General features: G+C 51.1%; 2 protein-coding genes across 3 annotated transcripts in view; one reads left to right on the top strand and one right to left on the bottom strand.

Annotated features, from left to right (window-relative positions):
* TBXAS1 (thromboxane A synthase 1) overlaps positions 1-16,176 on the top strand; it is a 164,151-nt gene extending 147,975 nt beyond the window's left edge. Inside the window, exons 11-14 of the mRNA XM_032867796.1 lie at positions 8,291-8,382; positions 12,078-12,215; positions 13,639-13,801; positions 15,935-16,176. Of these exons, the coding sequence (XP_032723687.1) occupies positions 8,291-8,382; positions 12,078-12,215; positions 13,639-13,801; positions 15,935-16,009 (468 nt within the window). The 3' untranslated portion in view covers positions 16,010-16,176. The remainder of the gene's footprint in view (positions 1-8,290; positions 8,383-12,077; positions 12,216-13,638; positions 13,802-15,934) is intronic.
* Positions 16,177-19,585: 3,409 nt separating this feature from the next.
* The window catches only part of PARP12 (poly(ADP-ribose) polymerase family member 12), a 40,191-nt gene continuing 37,829 nt past the window's right edge, over positions 19,586-21,947 (bottom strand). For both annotated transcript variants that reach the window (XM_032867769.1, XM_032867760.1), the window contains one exon: positions 19,586-19,962. In XM_032867769.1, coding sequence (XP_032723660.1) covers positions 19,637-19,962 — 326 coding nt within the window. In that variant the 3' untranslated portion in view covers positions 19,586-19,636. The remainder of the gene's footprint in view (positions 19,963-21,947) is intronic.

Raw genomic sequence — 21,947 nt, 5'->3', positions numbered from 1 at the left:
CTCCCCTCCCCCACCCAGCTGAGTGAGGCGGTGTTCTTTCCTTGTCCCTAATCTCCATGGCTGTGTCCGTCACTCTGTCCGGAGTCCCTTCCTTTCTAGTCCCTCAGCCTCCTTTCCCTGGGCGGCCCTGTGTTTCAGTCCCCAGCACCTCGCTCTTCTTTCTGACCCCCATTCCAGGGGACTCACCGGTCTGCGCAGCTGAGCGGGACCCTGTCTCCCTCTAGCCACCCCCCCCACCCCCCGCCACCAAGCCTGCCAGAGTGGAGCTCTGCTAGACGAGCAGCCTTGCCCAGACCGGTCCTCTTTCCAGCTCTGTTTACATAACTTCCCTTTCAACCCCTAGCCCACTCTGACCACTATACTGTCATCAGAGCTCCTCACCCCTGCCCAGACTATTGCAACAGTCTCCCCTCTTATCGTCCTACTGACCAGTTCTTACAACTGCCCCATGTATGTCCTTGTCAGGGCACAAAATACCATTTTCAGTATGCCATCAAACATACTGCTCTGCTCATCAAACCTTCAGTGGCTCCCTATTACCATAATAATAAATCTCAATAAACAAGTAAATCGTTTCCCCAACACATAGTGAGTCAAATGGATGGGATCAGGTCTTGTCTCCTCTCTTCCCCTGCCTCCCCACCCCCACACTCTGCTAAGGACACGTCACACTCATGTCATAGACATACTCACTGTCTACATGGGGAGAGAGTGAACAAAAAGAATTTCTCTGCAAATTAAATGCAACCCCCTCTCTCCCCAGTGCAGAGAAAGTGTGCTGGGTGATTTAACTGTCATTTCCTTAGGGGCTTTTTTCTTTAAACATCATATACACTCGGCTGTTAATGGAGAGAATGGATTCCTAAATATTACATAACAGCAGATAATCCAACGGCTCAAATCTAGTTGATCTGGGAATTTTATTGCTTATGAGTGCTTATGTCTGATAATTGGGACAATTTTTAAAAACCAGGTGATTAGACATGTCTTATTTGTCCCCTTTTCCCTCCATGCCCACTGCAGGGATAAATAACTCCGCTCCCCCAACAGTAGTAAAGTGGTTGGGTTTCAGCGTGTCCAAGAGGCAGGCAGACGGAACTGGGGGGAGCCCCAGTAATGGAGGGAACGGGCGCGTGTTTAATGGGATTGCCGTTAAAATTTCAGGCAAGACGGACAGCCAATATGGAAAACTGTCCAAAATACCCACCAAACACTCCTTGTGACCCAGCAAATCCACTCCTAGGTATATATCCCATAGGTATATACCCCGCAGAAGTGTGGACACATGTCCACCAAAACACATGCAAGAATGCCCAGCTTTATTCATAACGGCTCCAAACTGGGGCAGCTCAAATGTCCACCCACCATCAAAAGGATGAACACAGAGCACAAGCCCCATCCAGAGTGGACACGTGGCGGCACCCGCCTCACCGTGGGGGTAGCTCCCACACACGGCCCAACGCGCGAGCAAGCGCGGGCAACACCCACATTGTGCATGTTCGTTTCAGATGCAGAATTTTTAAAAAGGCGGAATCTGTCGTGTTAGAAGACAGGACAGTGGTCACCCTTGGGGGTCACAGCGGGTATTCAGAGTGCCGGCGATGTGCGGGTTCACAGGCGTGCCCGCTTTGTGAAAGGTCACTGAACTCTGAGCTTTGGTTCCTGTGATGTTGTGTGTGTACATGTTACTCTCCCATAAAATGTACATAAGGAAAGGGAGGGAGGGAGGCACCGAGGAAGGGAAGAGGGAGAGAAGGGAGAGAGAGGGAGGTCGAGGCTATACGGCCTGATGGACAAGTCTTGGAATTTGAAAATCTGGGTTTAGTGCCGACTCTGCCACTTACCAGCTGTGTGACCTTGTATAAGCCACTAACCTCTCTGAATCTTTGCTTTTCTCATCTATAAAGTAGGCAACAAAAACTGCCCTACCTACCACACGGTGCGGGTGCGAGGACCCAGAGATAGAAGAGACCCTTCTATGAGCAGTAAAACGCTGCAGGGGACAAAGCTACTGCTGTCTTAGATCTCCGAGGACAGGAATTCCTGGGGAAAGTCAGTGACATCAAGATAGCTCCACCCAGGGCCATCAGTGGTAAGGGCTTGCCCTTGCGGTAGGGGTGTGCGTGTCTGCGCACGCGCGTGCGTGTGTGTGTGTGTGCGTGCGCGCACACAGGCGGGTTTATGTTCTTTCATTACAATCTCCTCCCCTAATCCCGTCATGGCCCGGCCCTCAGAGAACGGGAGCTCCTGGAAAGACCCGCAGGTTTGTGCAAGATGCGTTCTGTCTCCTTTAAAGTGGGTGTAAATCGATACTATATTCACTCTCCTGATTTCTAAAGTATGGACGCACGTCTGCCCCTCCTTCTGCCACATTCTTCAAATTAGCACCCAGGACCTTCCGGGCACAGGCGAAGTGAGGCAGTGATGTTATCAGAAAGATCCCTGCCCGACTGTGGCCTGTCCCATCCCTCCGTCCCTCGTTGCTTTGGGCCCCAAAACCCGGACCAGCTCACGTGGGCCCATCGCCGGACCCTCAAAGCCAGCAAGTCGGAGCCTCTGGTTACAGAACTGGTCAGCGAGGAGCCCGGGTCCCCACTCAGGTCTCATCCGCAGGACTCAGTGCTCCTGTCAGGAGACTGGTTCGCAAGGGGAGGGGCTTTTCCTCTGGGTCGGTGCTCAAAAGGGCAGAGAGAAGGCTGCTCCCCTTTCCATGGTTTGGCTTCATATTATGGTCTTATGTTCCCCAGAGAATGAGAGCACATGAAAATCTTTATTCTTGACATGGGCTGAGTGGCCCCTGGCTGCCCCAGGCTGGAGTGCCAGGTCTTCAGGGATTTCAAGCTCCCACCCCGCCTGGAGGGCAAGGACTGGCAGAACAGAGCCCACTTTCTGTAACACGGCATCAGGCGACAAAGCCGGATTATCACTGTATTACCAGTCCTCTTTGCTGCTGCTGCTGCTGCTGCTGCGGCTGCGGGGGGAGGACAAACCTGAAGCCGCCCCCGCTTCTGTTTCCTTTAGCAGAATAAGAAAACGTTAATTTTTCTATTAGGTTCCCTCAATCTCCAGGAAAAATCTTTTAGAAAGCAATGACATTTTTGTTTTCTTTTCCTCCTTTATTCTCCACATCCTATCTGTACACACCCAGCGTGTGGCGTGTGTGTAGGTGTGAGTGCCTCTGGGGAGGAGCGTGTGTGCGTATGTGCATGTGCGTGTGTGTGTCTAGCTCTCAGAGAAAATGGCACACAAAAATCTAAATGTGGCAAGATGACATTAATGGGTCAGGAAATAGTATTATTTCCTATTTAAAAGGATTTACCCATAGATTTTTCCACGGAGTTCCCCACCATCAGGTTTATCCATCACATTTAAATATCACTTCACAGATCTAAGCTACATGATAAAAAGACTAAGAAACCAAGGACCTTAGAAATAAAATTAGAAGTTACTGCCCACTGAAAATCAAATATAGATGGAAAAAATCTTCCAGAAAATTAAGGAACTTTGGATTGAGACTGTAAACCATGTGTCAGTCAGTTTATGTTTTAATCTCTATTTTCACCAATATTTAGCAATCAAATATTTACTATTTAATCAATATGTCCCACTATTGGATAATAATAAATATTTAACATATATTTTCAAACTTCTAAGAGCACAGTTACTTCTTTTCTGAAACAAGCCCCAGCCGAAATAAATTCTATCAGATTTTAAAATCGCTTTCTTCCTTAACACGTCCTTATAGAGTCATTTAATACACGCCACAGAAGGCCTGGTGATAAAATAAGCCCCCTGCCACCAAATACATTCAAACAGAAGGACTCTCTGCTCATTTGGGGCATTACTGTTTCCAGAGACCTGTCACCTTACAGTCACCTTCGCCCCGCCCCGTGAGCTGGGCACGACCTCAACTTATAGACCAGGTGACCTGTTGATGTTGCCATGGCAACTGGCCCCAGGCCACGGCTGCTGGGCCATGGACCCAGGACAGAAACCCTGGCTGGCCCTGGTGACCACCCCGAGACATGGCCAAGGTCAGGGAGAGAGGCTGCAGCAGCAACCCCGCTGGGTGGGAGGCAAGACAGGTTGATTCTAATTCTAAGTAGTACGGCCTGTGCAACAGGAGTCAGGGAGAACCTTTGGGGATCCCTTTCTAACTTTATCTTTGGGAAACAGATGCTTAAAGTGCTTCCTGGCTTGAAATGAAAGGATACTCTGCTCAGACGACCCCCCCCCCCACCACCACCACCACACTGAGTTCTCCTGACATTCCAGCCCTCCTCCAGCACAGAGGGTCTGAGCCCCCCGGGCGACAGCACAGGAGGGGCTGGGCCAGAAGCTCAGCTCCCAGTCCCCTGCCCGCAAGGAGGCTCCTGCTATTTTAAACAGGTTTAGTTCTTTGGTGTAGCTCCAAGTCTTTGCATGGGGTAACGCCACACACTAGTGTTATTTACGTTGCTATTTAGTGTTTCAGCTTTTTCTTTTTTTGAAGGAAAACTTTAACTTAGACAAATTAGAAGACCACTTGGAAGAACTAGGTCTCCCTCACCGAGCGTCCAGCAGAGTCCTCTGGGGCCTCTCTTTCATCCATTTCACCACCTTCCCCCACTTCAAGGCTTTAAAAAAAGAAAGAAAAAACCCAGATGTCCTATCATGTCATCTGTAAATATTTCCTTCTGTATCTCTAAAATACAAGAGCTCTTTTCTAAAACAGGACCACCATACCATCATCACACTAAAAACAAATGAATTGTAATTTCTGAAGTGTATCGAATACCCAGTCAGGGTTCAATGTCCTGGGGTGGACTCATGGATTTTTTTTTTTTTTTTTAATATTGGTTTATTTGAACCAGCATCCAAACAAGCCGTCCCACTTTTCACTGGCTTCTTCGTATTCATCCCAAAGATCTCAGTTTAGGCATTGCTTCCTTCTGGCAGCTTCCCTGATCCCAAATGCCTGGGAGGTCTGTCCTCTGTTGTCTCACACAGACAGGTTCACCGCTCCCTAACCCTCGCCGTTCCTTCACAGTCAGAGACAGACCACGAGGTCTAGGAGGGTGGAAAGGGTCCACATGTGTGCCCTGTGCCAAGCACAGTGCCTGGCCAGAAGTATGCACCAGCTCGGCATGGGGCCAACAACTACGTGAGTAGAGGGATTGCTGAATGAATTAAGGACATGGTTTTTCCACTTCAAGTCCTATCTGTGTGCTTTTGGCTCCGAAGCCTTTCCTCTCTGGGTCTCATTTATCTCATCTCTATAATGAAGAATTTGGATTCACGATTCCTAAGTCTTTGGAGGGTATAATTTGTGATTCTGAGTAGGGGCCCAGCATGGCGGGGGGAGTCCCCATTTGCCATGCACTTGCTGCCCTCTGCTGGTGGGATGGAGGCAGGACTCCGTTATCCCTGATTTTCCTGAAAGAACTACAAGGAGGCAAAGGTCCAGATGGGTGGACGGTCTGTCCGTGGGGTGGGGACTTGAATTTCATTGCCTCACCAGGGGTTGATTAAAATGTGCAGGTATGAGCCTCCCTCCACCTCACCGGCCACTCCTCCTGTGGGAGGGATCCCTGGGGTAGAATGCAGAAGGACTAAGGCAGTGAGAGGTCTCACCCCAAGGCTCCTGTTATAACTGCTGGGGTGGGGCTTGGGCAGGGGCTTCAGAAGAAGATCTGGTGCCCAGGCCCCACTTCAAACCAACAGACGACTCCCGCAGGGCAAGGCTCAACTATCCTTCTGTATTGAAAGCCGTCCCACCGCTTCTACTCCTCAGCCACATTGAGAACCACTCGACCAAGCGGAGAGTTACATGTGTGTCTTGAGCCAAAAGTTTAGAGGCACAGCAGAAAGCTCATCCACAGGAAGAATAAATGAAGACTCTGCCTTTATAAGAGCAAACTCCTTTAGGCTGCTTCTAGAAGTTTTCTTTCTCTGACAAATGCTGATTGCTTCTAAATCACAAATTTTGTTTGGGGAACCGATAGCATTTACCGCTAGGGACGCCGCTTGCAGATGGTTTTCTTTTTCTTTTTGAGATTTAGTTCTACATTTTGGTGCACGGTACTACTGTTTCTTTTTATTTCTTTATTTTTAACTTTTTAAAGATCTTATTTGAGAGAGAGAGAGAGAGAGAGAGAGAGAGACGGGTCACAAGTAGGCAGAGAGAAGGAGGGGGTAGCAGGCTCCCTGCTGAGCAGAGAGCCCGATGCGGGGCTCGATCCCAGGACCCTGGGATCATGACCTGAGCCAAAGGCAGAGGCTTTAACCCATAGTTTATAGCCATAACCTATTTATTTATTTTTTTAAACATTTTCTGCACTTGTTAAGTCTCCTTTGTTTGCAGGTAACAGAATTCAGCTGTTGTTAACTGAGGCCATGAACAAGAAAGTGTTTTAAGAGCCAGGATCCACCACCCACGGGGGCTACTGGCACACACACTGGAAATGGTCTCTCTCTGTCGTTTGCCTCTGCTTCTCTCTGCACATTTAATTCATTCCTTCTTTCTCAAAGCCAACTGGAATTTTCTGCTCATTCATCCACAAGGAAGAACATGGTCACCAACAGGTCATGACTCCCTTATGTTCAGTTCCCACCTGCTGGAGGCAAAACTTTTTCTCTGCACTAGATTTAAATTCCCAGACTGGTGCCCTGCAGTCAGAGGCTCACTCTCGGGCCAATCAACCGTGGCCTGTACGGCCAACTCTGCGGTCGGAAACCATGGGGCCCCTCACTGAAAAGGCAGGGTAAAGTGCCATTAACGGGAGATATGAAGGTTCTCCCTTTTTTCTTCTTCTTTAGCATGAGTCCTACAATTCACCTATATATCACGCAATGCCAGTTTTAAATGTAAATATCAGAGCATGTAGCGTACGTGCAGAATCAATGAAATTATGCAATTTGTATCTTGTGATTCATGGGCCAGAAGAAATAAGCACGAATCAAACTAAGCATTAGAAAGAAGACAGGGGTGCCAGGCTCCCCCAAGGAGGCACTCCCCCATGCATGGGGTACTGTGTGGGCTGGGGAGCCAGACCCACACATGTGTTTGGGGGCCCTGCCCTGTCCTGCTAGCCACTAGCCTCAGGGAGGGCAGCCGTGTGGCCAGCTGCAGGCCTGTGAAGGGCTCCCTGACGGGGAGCAAGGCCGCTCGGGGCCCATCCGTGGACAGCTGGGGGCCGCAGCCTGGACTTGCCCCCCAGTGCTGCCCTCTGTTGCTCTGGGAGGGGAGGTCAGAGGAAGCCAACCTCCAAGCTGGGGAGGGCTCTTGCATCAGCACTATCTGCTTGAAAGAAAGGAGGCAGTCTCCTACCAAGCAGGTGACCCCCTCTGGCTCCCTAGGGAATGGGGTGAGAGAGATTTGGGGAAACCCAGCAGAGCCACGAAAAAGCCTCCGTGACCCCATTCTAACCAATCCTCCCACAACATCCTGCTCCCTAGCTCCCATCCCAGGTGTCCCTCCTCCCCAGGCCGGGGGGAGAGGAGGGTGACAGTGTCACCCCAGTGGGCAATGTCCAAGGGACTCCGGGGTCCCCCCAACACAGGACGCTGGGTCATGCTTCTCCACACCTTCGCCCTTGATCTAATCCGTATTTCCTGACCTTTCCTGATCTGACCGAAGAACAAAGTCTCCTTGCCTTCGTTTGTATTTTTCATCACAGGCAACTTTATTTCTCCTTCTAGGTTCTACTTGTTCATATCCTTTGGCCATTTTCCTAATGAGTTTCTGTCCTTCCTGACTTAGAATAGCTCTTTGGGTTTTGTCACTACACGTCTTTTACATCACTGGACCTTTTTTTGCCTTTTCTGCGATTTCCCGCTGCATCTTTTAACTCTGTGATGTGCCCGTTACCGCCCCCGTGGCCGCCCCTCACCCAAGGCTCAATCTTCTCATCTGAGAGATGGGAGAACGGCTGCCTCGTGGGTCTACAGGGAGGATTAATCCAGGTCGTGTCTATGCGACATGTAGCTACCAAGCCCCTCTCTCTCCATAAACGCTCACAGCCGCACCTACTGCCGTGATGTTAGAGCCAAACTTCTCTGTAGGACATTTCGAGGTCCCCAAGGCCCAGGCTGGCCCGGCTGGTCCATGAGAACATACAGCACCACAGCCCAAGTCCGAGGCAGCACACGGGGTGCTGACCTAACACTGTGTGGACCGCACTGCCTGCATTTTGCCCAGTCTCCACTTACCACTCTCCATTCAGCAGGACCCTAAAGCTAATGGAGAAGCCAGAAAGCTGCAGGGCTCCATGTAACTCACCTTTCTTCCTCTGTCATGACCCCCCACCAGCCGGCCCCTGACTACAGCAGCTTCCAGGAAGGCCTGCCCTACCTGGACATGGTGATCGCAGAGACTTTGCGGATTTACCCACCGGCTTTCAGGTACGCCTGCGCTGCCCCCCTTCCTTCCCCTACTCAGCCCCCCCGCACCCCAAAGCCCTTTCGAGGCATCACCATCTAAGCCCGTCACTAGTCCTCAGTCTATCACCACCTGCAGTATCAAGAATGCTGGACTTAGGCTCCTGGAGGACAAGGTCTGAGTCCTGGGTTTCTCAGGTTTCGGTGCCTTCCACAGAGTGACCGCGGCAGTAAATGTCTGGCTCATTTTCCTCTACGTGAACTACCTTCTTGAACTGTCACCGGTCTGTTCTTCACATGACCTTCCTCCCCAGCCCAAGCCAGTCTCCTTGGCCCCCAGGCTTGAATGGCGTTTGCAGGTCCCCCTGCTTGCGGGTCCATTCATCCATTCTTCTATTTGGTAACTATTTATTGAGCCGAATGCTGTGCCACGCACGGCGCAATCAGCCGCGCACAAAACAGATAAAACCCCTGCCCTTGGAGTTGACGTTCCAGGGGGAACCTTCCAAGGCCTGGGAGGCCTCTCTTCACTCTCCAGCTACCCACCCCTGCCCCGTCCTTGGAGCTCCAGCCCGACACTCGCTACCCCATGCAGTCTGCCCCTCGTCCCCCAGCATTTTCCAGAAGACTGAACTTCCTATTATGTTCCTTCTCACCCGCTCTGCAACATCTCACCCGTGGACACCCGCTCACACCAACCTGCAAGTGCCTCGAGAGCAGGAATCTGGTCTTCTGCTTCTTTCCAACTCCCCCTAAATGAGGCATTCCATGGAGCACAGGGTCTTAACCGGGGCCCTCATGCCCACAGGGTGGGAAACAGTGGCCAGATTTCAGGTTCTAGAAACAGAAGCGACAAAAGCATTTAACCTATCCCAAGTTCCACTCTGCATGTCTATAAATTAATACACTCCATCAACCATATAGAGGTAGACTTTGTCATTCTAAAAGAGAAAATGTGGATGCTTTGAAGGTATCTCATTATATTCCAAACCAAAAACATCACAGAGAGTGTGATCATAGATATTGTCCAAAGTGTTCGGACCCGGAGCAAACAGAATTCCAGAGACGTGAGTGGAACCACATGGTCCTCAAGCACACCGGGTATCAGTCCCCTGCTCTCGGAGCAGCCAGGACACCAAGACCTGCCTTGCCGCTCTCCTGGTGCAGACATGAAGACAAATTCTATGGGCCTTCCCTGATTTCCTTGGGAGCCGCAGAGCACGCTGTCATCCAATCTTTGTATTTTAGTGATTTACATCCAGCTTCCTTCCAAGGGAGAGTGGGCAGCTGGTGTCCACATTAAAGCGAAGCTCAAAGTAAGACTCATTCAGTGATGGAACAAAGGCCGTCCAAGGGGAAGAAGGCTTTACGGGACCCCAGAGATGGCTGATAACTGGGGTCAGGTCCCCACCGCGGCTCCTCCTGGAGAGAAAAACCAGCAGAGTCAAACCGCTGCATTCTCCAGCGGGAGGAAAGTCTATACAGTGGTCAAAGCCAGGTCCCTTCCTAGACCTAAACCCAATCAAGAACTCATCACGTAAGACCTTGTAGAGGGGATGCGTTGAGTGACGAAGTGAACAGGCTCTTCAACACCCAAATGCTCTGATCGATTCTCCGAGGGACGCCTAGAAACTTCAGAAACAGTACCGCATAAAGGCGGCCAGCAGAGGCACGGCTCCCGGGAACCAGCCGCGGGTGGTCTCACGTGAAGGCAGGACACAGACGAGGGAACTGGGATAAATTGATTGACTCCCTCCTCAACCCACCTCGAGTGCCAGTGGTCCAAAACCGCAGAACAGACTGAGACAGAAAGTCGAGACAGTCTCACACGCCGACCTCTTGCTGGCTGTGTGACCTCAGGTAAGCACCGTGCTGCTCTGGGCTTCAGCTTCCAGGGCGTTCAGTGGGCACGTAACTCCTGCTCGTGCCCCCACACGAGTGGAGAGAAACAGTGGGACAGAACGGCTGAAACGCCGTACACTCGAAGTCTCGCATCACGTATGAGGGGGAAAGCAAGAAGGACTGTCCTTCCAGTCGAATGGCCAACCTCCGGCCAACTCTGGTCCTGACAAGACACGATTTCCTGGGCCTCACCCTCCTCCATACTCACTATGCTGGAATTTTTAATCCTATCAACTCTGCAGACTTCTGCTGTCAAACAACAGAAAGGCGAGAGAGAAGCCATCACTCTTCTCAGCCAAACGAGAGGCCAATTTGCTTCAGCCCAGACAACAGATACGGAGGCGAATACAGATAGAATGCGAATTTATTTATTTTATTCTACTTTATTATTTTCATCTCAGAAAAGTGTGCTGGCTTTTCCTAAGCCCTGACGCACGTGGACTGATTACCATTATCCACCAAAAAAAAAAAAAAAAAAATCCCCTCAGAATGGCCCCTGTGTAAAACACACCAACTCTTGCTGAAGTGTTATCAGTGTGAATCCAGGATTCCAGGCGGTATAACTCAGCAGATTTTTCTGGCCTTGGATATGGCCTGCCCTAGCCGGACGGGAGGCCCAACCACATACAGAAGGAAAGGCCCTATTTTCCGGTTTCCAGGGGCCTTGGATCCAGGTCCAAGAAATTTCCAGTAAAGATGAAAAAGAAGAGGACTTTGGAAAATGACCCCTTTAGAACCAAGGCCGATTTGAGCACTGGTGTTTCACTACCAGATCCAAGCACGTATTAGCTGCGTTGGTAGCTCAGGATCTGAAAGGGGGGGGTTTCCCCAGTCCTGGCCTCTCCTGTTACATTAAAGGCCCCTGACGGAGTGATGAAGGCTGCTGGGAGCCTCGGGTTGCTCTTCATTTCTTTTATAAGCGAGAACAGAATATAATGGTAATTAGTATAATAATTTATCTCCTCTAAGATATCTAGGAAAGTCCAGTCTTTACAATCTGAAGTAAAAGCCAGCATAATTTTTAATTTTTAAAGTGATGACCTGCATTACAAAAATAATAGTCTTATGCTATAAGAAAAAAACAACAACCAAAAACAAAAACCCCTAAACAATACAGAAAGATCTAAAGAAAAAGTTGGCATCTCTAATCCCCTGCCGTCCTCGACCCCAGTCCCATCCCTTAGAAGAAATCATGGTGGAAGTTCAAGTATTCTTCCAGAAATTGTATATTTGTGTGCAAACATCTATAGTCTGGCTCTTAAAAACACAACATAAAAAGGATTGTGCTGTGGCATTTGGTAACCAATCTGACCAGCAGTTTTGCCCTCAAGTGGAAGTTATCCATAGTGACGCAGACAAGGAACAGAGATCAGAGGTTCAAACTCAAGTTTCCTTTAAGTAAAGCGAGGGGGCGGGTGAGGGCCATTTGAAGAGGCTTGCCCATGGACGGAAGATGAGGGAAAGTGTGGCCAGCGTCATAACCTTACAACCCCCGCCCCCTGCAGGGAGAAGCCCTTCGGAGGTACCCCTGCTCCCCTAATCAGGCCTAAGAAAAGCTCTTCAGGCTTGATGGATGAATGCATTTTCACTGAGGGCCAAAGGAGTCTAAGAGCTTGGAGGCTGCAGGGCCATGGGCAGTGCAAGGTTGCAGGGGGGCAGGGGGTGGTAGAAACCATTGCCAGAGAGCTGGGCTTCCTTCCCCCCCACCCCCTTTCCACACTTCAGGCTCAAACCCCATTTTGCCCCAGTATGCCGCCAGCAAGCTCTCCTCGTTGCTGCTGTGCCTCAAGGCAGGGGTGACCGACTTGTCCCCACAGGTTCACGCGGGAGGCAGCGCGGGATTGCGAGGTGCAGGGGCAGCGCATCCCGGCGGGCACCGTGGTGGAGGTGGCCGTGGGCGCCCTGCATCATGACCCCGAGTACTGGCCACACCCCGAGACCTTCAACCCGGAAAGGTGAGCTCAGTCCCTTCACATGGGCGACTCGAGGGTAAAGCACTTAGAGGTGGCCAAGGGGAGACAAGGATTTAGTAAAGCTGTCCCCAGACAGTTGAAAGTCATGGCCATTAAACACATGAGAGACATAATTTCTAAAGGAAATTAACTGTACCATGTTTAAAAGCCCTGAACAGAATACAGAGATTTCACATCTCAGCAGCCCTGCATGCAAGTAACAGGGCAATTTCTAACGGGGGGTCCTCTGTCCCAGCCAAGAAACAGGACACACAACCAGATTTCAGTTGTGCACTGGAATGTAACAAAACATCATTTCCTTTTTTAAAAATTGGAGCTTGTTCCAAAACAAGAGCCATCAACAAATTTCTCCCCGATTTCATGAGACCCAGCTGTGCTCTCAAGGTAGCCCTAGATCCCCGCTCCTGTCCCCTGTGTGGATCTGGTCCCTTGTCTACATTTCATTTCTAGGCTCCCGGATTGAAAATGTCTGAGCAGGCATCCACACCCTTCTCCTCGGAATCGATGGATATCCCTTCCTTGGCCTGATCTGACAATGGGGAGGGCCAGGCAGGCAGACACTGTTTCCACCTTCAGGAATTTCAAATTCCCGTGAAAAAGAGGTCCCAACCCTCCCACCCCACCCCAGGGTCGGGGCGGCGGGGAAGCGGAGGGCAGCAGGACCTAGATCAATTCATACGCTGCGGAACACAGGGGACCCCAGGCACCAGGGCTGCAGCCGAAGTGAGCGGGCTGTTAGGAGACAGTGGTGGACACCCAGCTCTACTGTCCTGGAGCACAGGTGACAGATGCTATGTGACAGCAGGGAGGACAATTCCTGTAGTGGTTCAAAGACAAAAAGCCCCCAGTGGTTCCAGTTTCAACGCTTGAGGCAAGTGTGGGCAGAGGAGATGGTGGCCCAGTATGGCCTCCAAGGCTAAACCGGCAGGAGGTGGCCTGGAGGGCTAGTGCCCAGGGCTTCTGCTTAGGGGGCTGGTGGCCGCTGGTGTCCTGCTGGGGCTTCTGGGGAATTTGGAGCCACAGGCTCAAGTGAGGGCTGTGGATTCCTGACTTTGATCCCAGTGGATCCCAGTGAGCCTTCACATCCATTAACACAATTAGTTCTTAAGGGGAGAGGGAGGGCCAAGAGGGCCTTCCGGGTGATCCTCATCAGCAGGGCCTCCAGGGCTTTGAGGACGGAGCAGAGGGCAGGACGGAAGCTCAGGGAGCAGCAGCCACCAGCTCCAGGGCCCGAGGGAGGCGACCACGGGAAAACGGGATTTTGTGGACCGCGGTGGGGTTCAGGCCCACGTGCGAGGAGCGTGGGCTCAGAAGAAGGGGTCCCTCGGCCACTGCGCGGGGCTGACGAAGGCCGGGAAGGGAAGCGGGTGTCCCGGGGCCTACCCTGACCGTCCGGCCCCCGCAGGTTCACGGCCGAGGCGCGGCGACGACAGCGTCCCTTCACATACCTGCCTTTCGGGGCGGGCCCGCGGAGCTGCCTCGGGGTGCGGCTGGGGCTGCTGGAGGTCAAGCTGACGCTGCTGCACGTCCTGCGCCAGTTCCGGTTCGAGGCCTGCGCGGAGACGCAGGTGAGCCCGCCGCGGCGCGCGGGGGGAGGGGCTCTTGATCAGCGATAGGGGGGCTAATAATCACGCCCTCTCCCTGCTCTCGTTGTGCGAGGATTAAATGGGTCCGCACTCCTTCTCTGTTACCGAGGCTGCGCCTCCGAGCCTGTAGCTCTTCCCTGTTCAGCGAAGAGAACCCAGGGATCCCCCCGAGTAGGTTGTATTATTCCCATTCTTCAGATGAGAAGCTAAAATAAAGCTCAGGTTAAGTCACTTGCCTGAGGCCACGCACTTGGACTGCAGGCTCTGGGAGGGCAGGAACCAAGTCTGCCTTATTCACTGTGGCAGTCTCCAGCACCGGGCACCGCGCCGGTGCACACACGCGCACTGAATGGATGTTGATGAGCAAATGAGTGATTAGCCAGGGAATGAAGAAACCGGCTCCAACCAGATCTGGCTCGCCCCTGCCTGCTCCCCCATAAGCCACCCTCCTTCCTCTACCTCTAGCCGCCTTGCTGCCATGTGGACTGTTCCCTACACAGCCTGAAACTTGTGTCCCTCCATGCCTATTCAGAATCCCTCTGCACAGACAGGAGCCCGTTTGGGGACAGATTCTAAGTACACAGTGATGGAGGGACAAATGCTGGAGTCAGAGCCTGGCATTGCCTCTAACAAACAGTCTGGCTTCCAGGCTGGAGAGAGGGAGGGGCAAATTGGGAACATAGAGCCAAACCAACAGAAAGAAAAGCAGGCCCCCCAAATGCCTGAGGTGTTTGTGTGTGCAAGACTTCCTTTTGGGGTTTGTCTCATTAACCCTTGATCTTGACAGTACAGCAGTCATTGTCCCCAAACACTGCTTGTGCTTGGCATTCCCCACCTCAAGAACCAGCCGTGAGTCCCCAAGCCTGCTGGATCTATGGAGAGCTCTTCTGAGTCCACTTTGTGTTCCCTGCCCCAACGTCCCACTGTGAAAGGGCTCTCCCCACTCCTCCCTAGCTAGAATGCCACCACCCACCCCCAGCCTAATCCCATCTTCCAAATCTTTTGGTGTTCCCTCAAATCTGGAAGTGGTCCCTGAAAAGTCCTGCTCTTAAGGCTTCTCCCATTCCTAGGCCCACCTCAGGTGTCCATTCCTCCAGGAAGCCCTCCCTGACTTTGCTAGCCCCAACTGATCTCCTTTTTGGAAGTCCAATGGAGTTTCCAGTTTGTCTAGAGCAGTGTTAATACAGTAGCTGCCAACCACACTAACCTTTAATAATCAAATTTAAAATTCAGCCCCTCATTTGCTCAGTTGCCACACGTGCTACTGGCTACCAGACAGGATAGCACGGGTTTAGTTCATCTTGTTTCCTGGTCATGTAACTTGTCTCCCCTCTGAACCTTAACCCCCAAAGACATCTGAAAAGCCCACCAAGGCCCTGACACTGAGGCCCAGTGATTCTTCTTTCCCTGAAAGTGTTCATTCACATTAGCCACCGAACCATCATTTTAAACAGGGCTCCAAGAGACATCCTGCTTCTTGAGCAATTCTTTGGCTTTTCTTCCAAGTCCCCAGTCCACCATCAATCTGCCTTGTAAGTTGGACATGAAAGCTCTCTGCATGGCAGCAAGGTAGACCACACAGCACACGTGAGAAGGGGGTGAGGCTAGACCACAGCACACATGAGAAGGGGACACTACGAAGCCACTCTCCCAAAACCCCTCGTAAAGAGAGAGGGCTGCTCAGTTACCACTGGGGCACCGGGGAGTGAGAGGAGGGGAGGTGAGAGTTTGAGGCTTTGGTCCTCACTTTCCAGTCATGTGACCTTGGATGAGCCACCTGGTGTCTTTGAACCTCCATTTCTTCATTTGCAGAGTGAGCCGCTACCACGGCCTATTCAGGCTTCCTGGGAGGATAAATGCGGGACCGAGTACCTTACTCACCTGCAGTATTTCATCAACATGGGAAAGCGGGTCAGGCGCCAGTGTGCTGCTGGGGCACCAGCGTCCATTGTCCCCAAGACGCAGTTTTGCCACCTTCTCAAGGCCGTGCTGGGAGGCTGCTTTGCCAGCTTAGCCCTGCTGTCCCTCATTGCCACAATCATTCTCCAGGCCCTGTTGCAAAGAAGCTTCCTTGCAGATGTGGTTAGCTGTAACCAGTCTCTTCATCTCTTTCAGGTACCACTGCAGCTAGAATCCAGATCTGCCCTAGGGCCAAAGAATGGCGTCTACATCAAGGTTGTCTCCCGCTGACAGTGTTGTGATGACACTCCCAGATTCAAAGTAGACCTTCCTGTGGAAATTCAGAACCTGGGGAAAACATCACTGAAGCAATTGAAAGGGTGCCTGATGTGCAAGTAGAAAAGAGGTATTTAGATAACATTTCCTGAATGCTTAATAAATGTTTACTGCACTTAGTTTTGACTTTGCTGATGATGTATGAACCACTGACCCACCTCTCTCCATCTGGGATTGCTGACAACGAAGCAAAAATGTAATTTTGTCAGAATGAGAACTCGGGGTTTTGAAGGAAGTCCTGGCCTCAGGATGGGAGGGATCTGTATGACAGAGGACTTGGGGACACTGGGTGAGCTGCCTTTACAGCACCAGCTCCTGGGCCTCCAGCTTCTGGTGCACTTGGGGCATTTGACTTAAAAAAATGAGATTTATCAGAAGCCCAGCTTTAACAGTGGCTCAAAAGCTTTCTTGTGCTTTGATTTTCCTAGGTAGGATAATACTAACTTTATAGGTTTTAATGCACAGAAGAGTGAGAGAGACGGAAACATAGGCATTGGGCCTTCTCTTCCTTTTGATCCAAGAGTCAAACATAGAAGTGAATTTATTAAACTATCGTGTTGCTAAGAAGTTGAAATTCAACAAGGAGCTCTCAAGTTGAATCCCACATCTGCCATCAGCCACATGTGGTCGTGGCTGCTGGTCTTCCTACATCCCTGTGCCTCCATGTACTCATCTGTAAAACAGGGCCGCTGACCTAGATCAAAGCCCCCTCCCCTGTGCACCATCTGAGCAGCGAGAAGGGGCTGAGTGTCCTGTAGGTAGCATTCCGAGCAGGAGTCCGTGAGCGTGGCTATCCAGACACTGGCCCCTGTGTAGGCTGTTTCAGAACTGGCACAAGAGGTTTCCATGTATCCCTGGCTGTGGATCCTGCCTCTGTCATTGGGTCCTCTCCTACTCCAGCCCAGGAGACCCGATGCTTCCCCCAAAGTCCTTCCTTAGAGAGCCCTCTTCTCACTTTCAGGCTTCCCTGGAGGCAGGAAGGCGTGGTCCCAGCCCTGGGAGCTGCCCGGCTCTCTCTGCACACAGCTCTCTCTGCACCCTTGTCCTCACCACTCCTCCTCTCTGGGCCCCAGCTTCTTCAAGATGTCTCTCCATGTATGGCCACACGTTCCACTTTCTGGTGACCCATCTGTCCTTCCTGACCGGCCTGCCCGTCTCGTCTCCCAGCCCCTAACCCTCTATGGCCATCACACAGCGTCATCCTGCAGAAGAGCCCAGCTGAGCACCTGACTCCCTCCTCAGAGCACAGTCTGTGTGTGGCGCCCCCAGCCCGTCAGCTCCACTGGCTTCCCTCACCTTCTCTGTCCAGGTGCTTCCCACCTTCAGACACAGCAGTGAGGCCTCCTCATATTCTAGAATTGCTGGACTCAGCCCTTCGACTGTTTCAACCCACAATCCCGAGCTCCCCTGAAATCCCACCACCCATGTGCGACACCAGCTACCACAGGGCAGGAGCTGGCACGGACTGGGCCCTCCACAGGACCCTTTAGCTGAATCCCAACCAGGTCCTCGTGACAAGTCAGTCACACACACTTGCCCTGGGTCCCACCGCCTCTTCGCACCAAGGGCTATCGTTATTTTGACTTCTTCCCATCACAGTGCCCAGCCCCCCCCACCCTATAAACGGGTCACACGGACCCTGTCCCTCTCTCAAATTTCAGGTCCAAGGTTGCTTTCTGAAAGGGGAGCAAATCCAGGGCCTCCACAGTCTTCACAGCTCAACTGCCTTTTCTGGAGCATGTGACCATCACTGACACCAGGTTTCTCCAGCCGTCCGTCCCACCCACACTTCCCAGTGGACCATCCCTGCTGCCCACCACTCAGCTCCCAGCAGCGAGATGGTTAATGAGCATGGGATCACTCACATTTAAGACTTGGCTGGCAAGTACCTGACTTCATGTTTCTCTCTGACACCCTCTGGCCCTCCACCTATACTGGAGGACCTGGACTCAGCTGAAAAGCAATGAATAAGATTTCAGGATCAGGCAGGGTAGGGAGGAAATATTTTGGGGGCTCTGAAAAAATCATACCATGTACAACCCGTTGACTAGCCTGGCAGGTGGGGAAGATAGTACTGGTGTTGCTACATTTTTCTGGTCAAAGAATTCAGTTCTTCTCTGCCTTAACCTGTGTAAGGTTCCAAGGTACTGCCTACCCCTGTTCCAAAGATGGAAAAACTCAACAGCCTTGGATCTGAGCACTCAAGGACAGAGTGACAGAAGCAGACGCAGCAGGCAGAGTGGACACACTATATTAGGATGGTGGGGGATGGGCAGGAAAGGTGTAGGGGAAGAAGAGGAGCCCATAACTGAGGACTGAACTCAGAGACCAAAAGGGATGGCCACATCACGACACGGAGCTGCCCTGCCCATCCCTCCTCCCCCACAGCCAGCCAGTGCTCAGCAGGGACTCCCATCAACTGCTGTGTGTGCAAGGCAGAACGCACCCAGCCCCCACATCCACGACACACTCTGCTCAGGAGTCAGTCTGGGTTTTGCAGAACTTGAAGTTCACAGCGGTTGGGGGAAAGAAAAAAAAAATACGAATATGTAACTTCTGCAAATTGAAGGGAGATGTAGGACCATGTGGCCATGTAGTTAGGGCTCCTCTTAGGATTGTGGAAGGAGCGCCAGCGAGTGAGAGGTCCTGAACCTTCAGGTTCATCAGCTTTAGCGTAAGTCCACACACAGCCCCCAAGACCAGTACCAGGGGCTGTTATATCCCGACACCCAGAAAAGTGCCTGTATCCAGCAGGTGCTAGATAAATAGACGCTGAAGAATGAGCTCTGGTCACCGCCTACTTCAGATAAATATTCTTTTATTTCCATGCTCCACTGTGACATTTGCAGCTCAGGTATTCAAATCTCACAGGAACAGAAAACTCACATTCAGAGGGTGTCCAGTGTGCTCAGATGTGGGAATGGGCCTTTGTGGGCAGAGCCCCGGGGGCCCTTAGGGGCAGCCACCCATCCCTGTCACCTTCCACTGAGTGATGCAGACCCCACCAGGACAAAGGGAAGCTAACGGGGCCCCACTGATGCCACACAGTAGCCACCTGCTCTAACACTGTGACGGATGGGCCGACTCCAAGGCCAGAAGCCCGGAAGGAGAGGTGCCTGGATTAGAACCAGAGCAACAGACAGTGACGGCCTCCTGCACTGATGGCTACTGCATCATTTTGACAAAAAATTAAACAAGATGCCACTGAGACCCTGAAAAACCAAATGACTCACTGTAGAAACTTAAATTTAAAATCAATCCATAAAATAGTATCTAGAAACTCTGTGCCTGGTGCCCATCGGCCACAGAGTCAACAGAGAGTGTAAATAATAAAACTTTAACAGACTAGTAAAAGGCAGTAACGGGCCCACCTATAGTCACTTCTGGTTAGTCTACTAATGATCTAATGACCCCAAAAGTGGCTTAAAACTGAAAACCGTTATCAGTGAGAGATTAAGAATATAACTTCATCAGGAAGTCAACATTAAATGAACAGTTCATTAAAAGTTTTTGTTTAAAAAAAAAAAAATAGCTACTCCAAGGAAGCCACGCCTGAAAGGCATTAAAAACATCCTCGCAGGCTCACTGCCGGCCCCCAAAGAAAGACGCCAAGGAGAAGAGGGCAGAGGCACCAGCCGTGGGCTTGGTGGAGCCGGTATACTGAATCACGTACTCCGGGTAGACCTGGTGCTTCTCGAAGACCACGAAGATGGACGGGTCGGACATGCTGTTCACGCAGCTGTCGTAGAAGACACTGCCAAGGCCCTCCTTGGCTGGGGGACGGACGAAGGAGGCATTGCCTCGGATGAACTCCCCCACCAGCACCCGGGCCAGGAACATCGTGTGGGACTTGGTGTCAGATTTGCTGTAGTGGTGGGAGTACGCGGCATCCCGGGCAAAGTAGCTCCCTGCAAGGACACACACGGGTTCAGCTGGGGGTGGGGGGCGGGAGGCAGCCCGCAGCCTGGAAGGGGGTGCTCGGGGGTCCTGTCAGCCAGGTGACACCCCTGCCTCTCTCTTCTCACATTTCTCCAGCCTCTTCCCTCATGAAGGGCATCAGGAGTCTCACCAAACTCTGAGACAGAAAACTCAAGTTCTGACTCGGTCCCTCAAATCCTAAAGGTTCCCCTGGGCACATCACTACTTAGCCCCCAAACCTCAGCTCCCTCAGCTCTAAAATGCAGCTATCATGACAGCCTCATAGGGTTGGTGTGGAAAGGGAGCAAGATCCCATACATCGACAACTGTAGCCACTGGCAGCCCCGCAAAGAGAATTCTGAAGCTGGTCGAATGGGACCTGCACTGGAGGCTGCCACATACACATTCGGAAATAGGACCCACCACCGGCTTCCATCCATCCTGTGCCCACAACTGCTGTCACACCTAATTAAGGCTGACTGATGGACAAGTGACAGAGTCCAAAGAGGGCTGCGGACTACAGCATCACATCATATGAGATTTTCAACTTAGCAACCGTGTCATGGTTACAGCAAAGAACATCTTTGTTCTTAGGAGGCACTCAAGAGGGAAAGGGCATGACATATGCCACTTGCAAGTGGGTCTAAAGAAATAAAGCCAATGTGGCAAAAGGTTAAAGCTGATGAATCTAGGTAAAACTTATGCAGGGGGGTTTAAAATATTATTTTTGAGGCTTCCCTATGAGTTTAAAATTATTTCCAAATAAAGCTTGAAAATAACACAGGAAAATAGCTAACTCTCATTCTAGCGGGAATGACGGCGTACACCGGCCTATCTGAAGTGTTCAGATTCCCATTCCAGGGATTACGCAGGCACAGTCAGGGCCGGACTCGGGGCTGGGAAGGTACCTGCTCTCCTCCCCCCACTCATGCTCACCATCTCCACAGCCTCCACTCCACAGGGACACAAAGCCCAGCCTGAGCAGGGCTGCTCCTGCTAGAATCTTGGGTGAGGCTCCTGGCTGCACACAGAGGACAGTAAGGGTGCCACCAGCCGGGCACCCTCCCCCAGAGGGCCAGGTGTCCATAACTCACTGAGTTTGACCCTGCTCATCAACTCACACCGGTCCCCCCATGCCCTCTATCAATTTGCTTTAAAAGGGTTTCCCAAGAACAAATATTGTGAAAATGTCTATGCTACCTAAAGCAATCTACACATTTAATGCAATCCCTATCAAAATCCCATCCATTTTTTCCAAAGAAATGGAACAAATAATCCTAAAATTTATATGGAACCAGAAAAGACCTCGAATAGCCAAAGGAATATTGAAAAAGAAAGCCAAAGTTGGCGGCATCACAATTCCAGACTTCAAGCTCAATTACAAAGCTGTCATCATCAAGACAGTATGGTACTGGCACAAAAACAGACACATAGATCAATGGAACAGAATAGAGAGCCCAGAAATAGACCCTCAACTCTATGGTCAACTAATCTTCGACAAAGCAGGAAAGAATGTCCAATGGAAAAAAGACAGCCTCTTCAATAAATGGTGTTGGGAAAATTGGACAGCCACATGCAGAAAAATGAAACTGGACCATTTCCTTACACCACACACAAAAATAGACTCCAAATGGATGAAAGACCTCAGTGTGAGAAAGGAATCCATCAAAATCCTTGAGGAGAACACAGGCAGCAACCTCTTCGACCTCAGCCGCAGCAACTTCTTCCTAGGAACATCGCCAAAGGCAAGGGAAGCAAGGGCAAAAGTGAACTATTGGGACTTCATCAAGATCAAAAGCTTTTGCACAGCAAAGACACAGTTAACAAAACCAAAAGACAACTGACAGAATGGGAGAAGATATTTGCAAACGACATATCAGATAAAGGGCTAGTGTCCAAAATCTATAAAGAACTTAGCAAACTCAACACCCAAAAAACACATAATTCAATCAAGATATGGGCAGAAGACATGAAC

This window comes from Lontra canadensis, unplaced genomic scaffold (assembly GCF_010015895.1).
Source record: "Lontra canadensis isolate GAN:19392208 unplaced genomic scaffold, GSC_riverotter_1.0 scaffold2, whole genome shotgun sequence".
NCBI classification, from domain to species: Eukaryota; Metazoa; Chordata; class Mammalia; order Carnivora; family Mustelidae; genus Lontra; species Lontra canadensis.
Note: the sequence above shows the minus strand (reverse complement) of the source record. Positions and strands in the feature narration are given on the sequence as shown.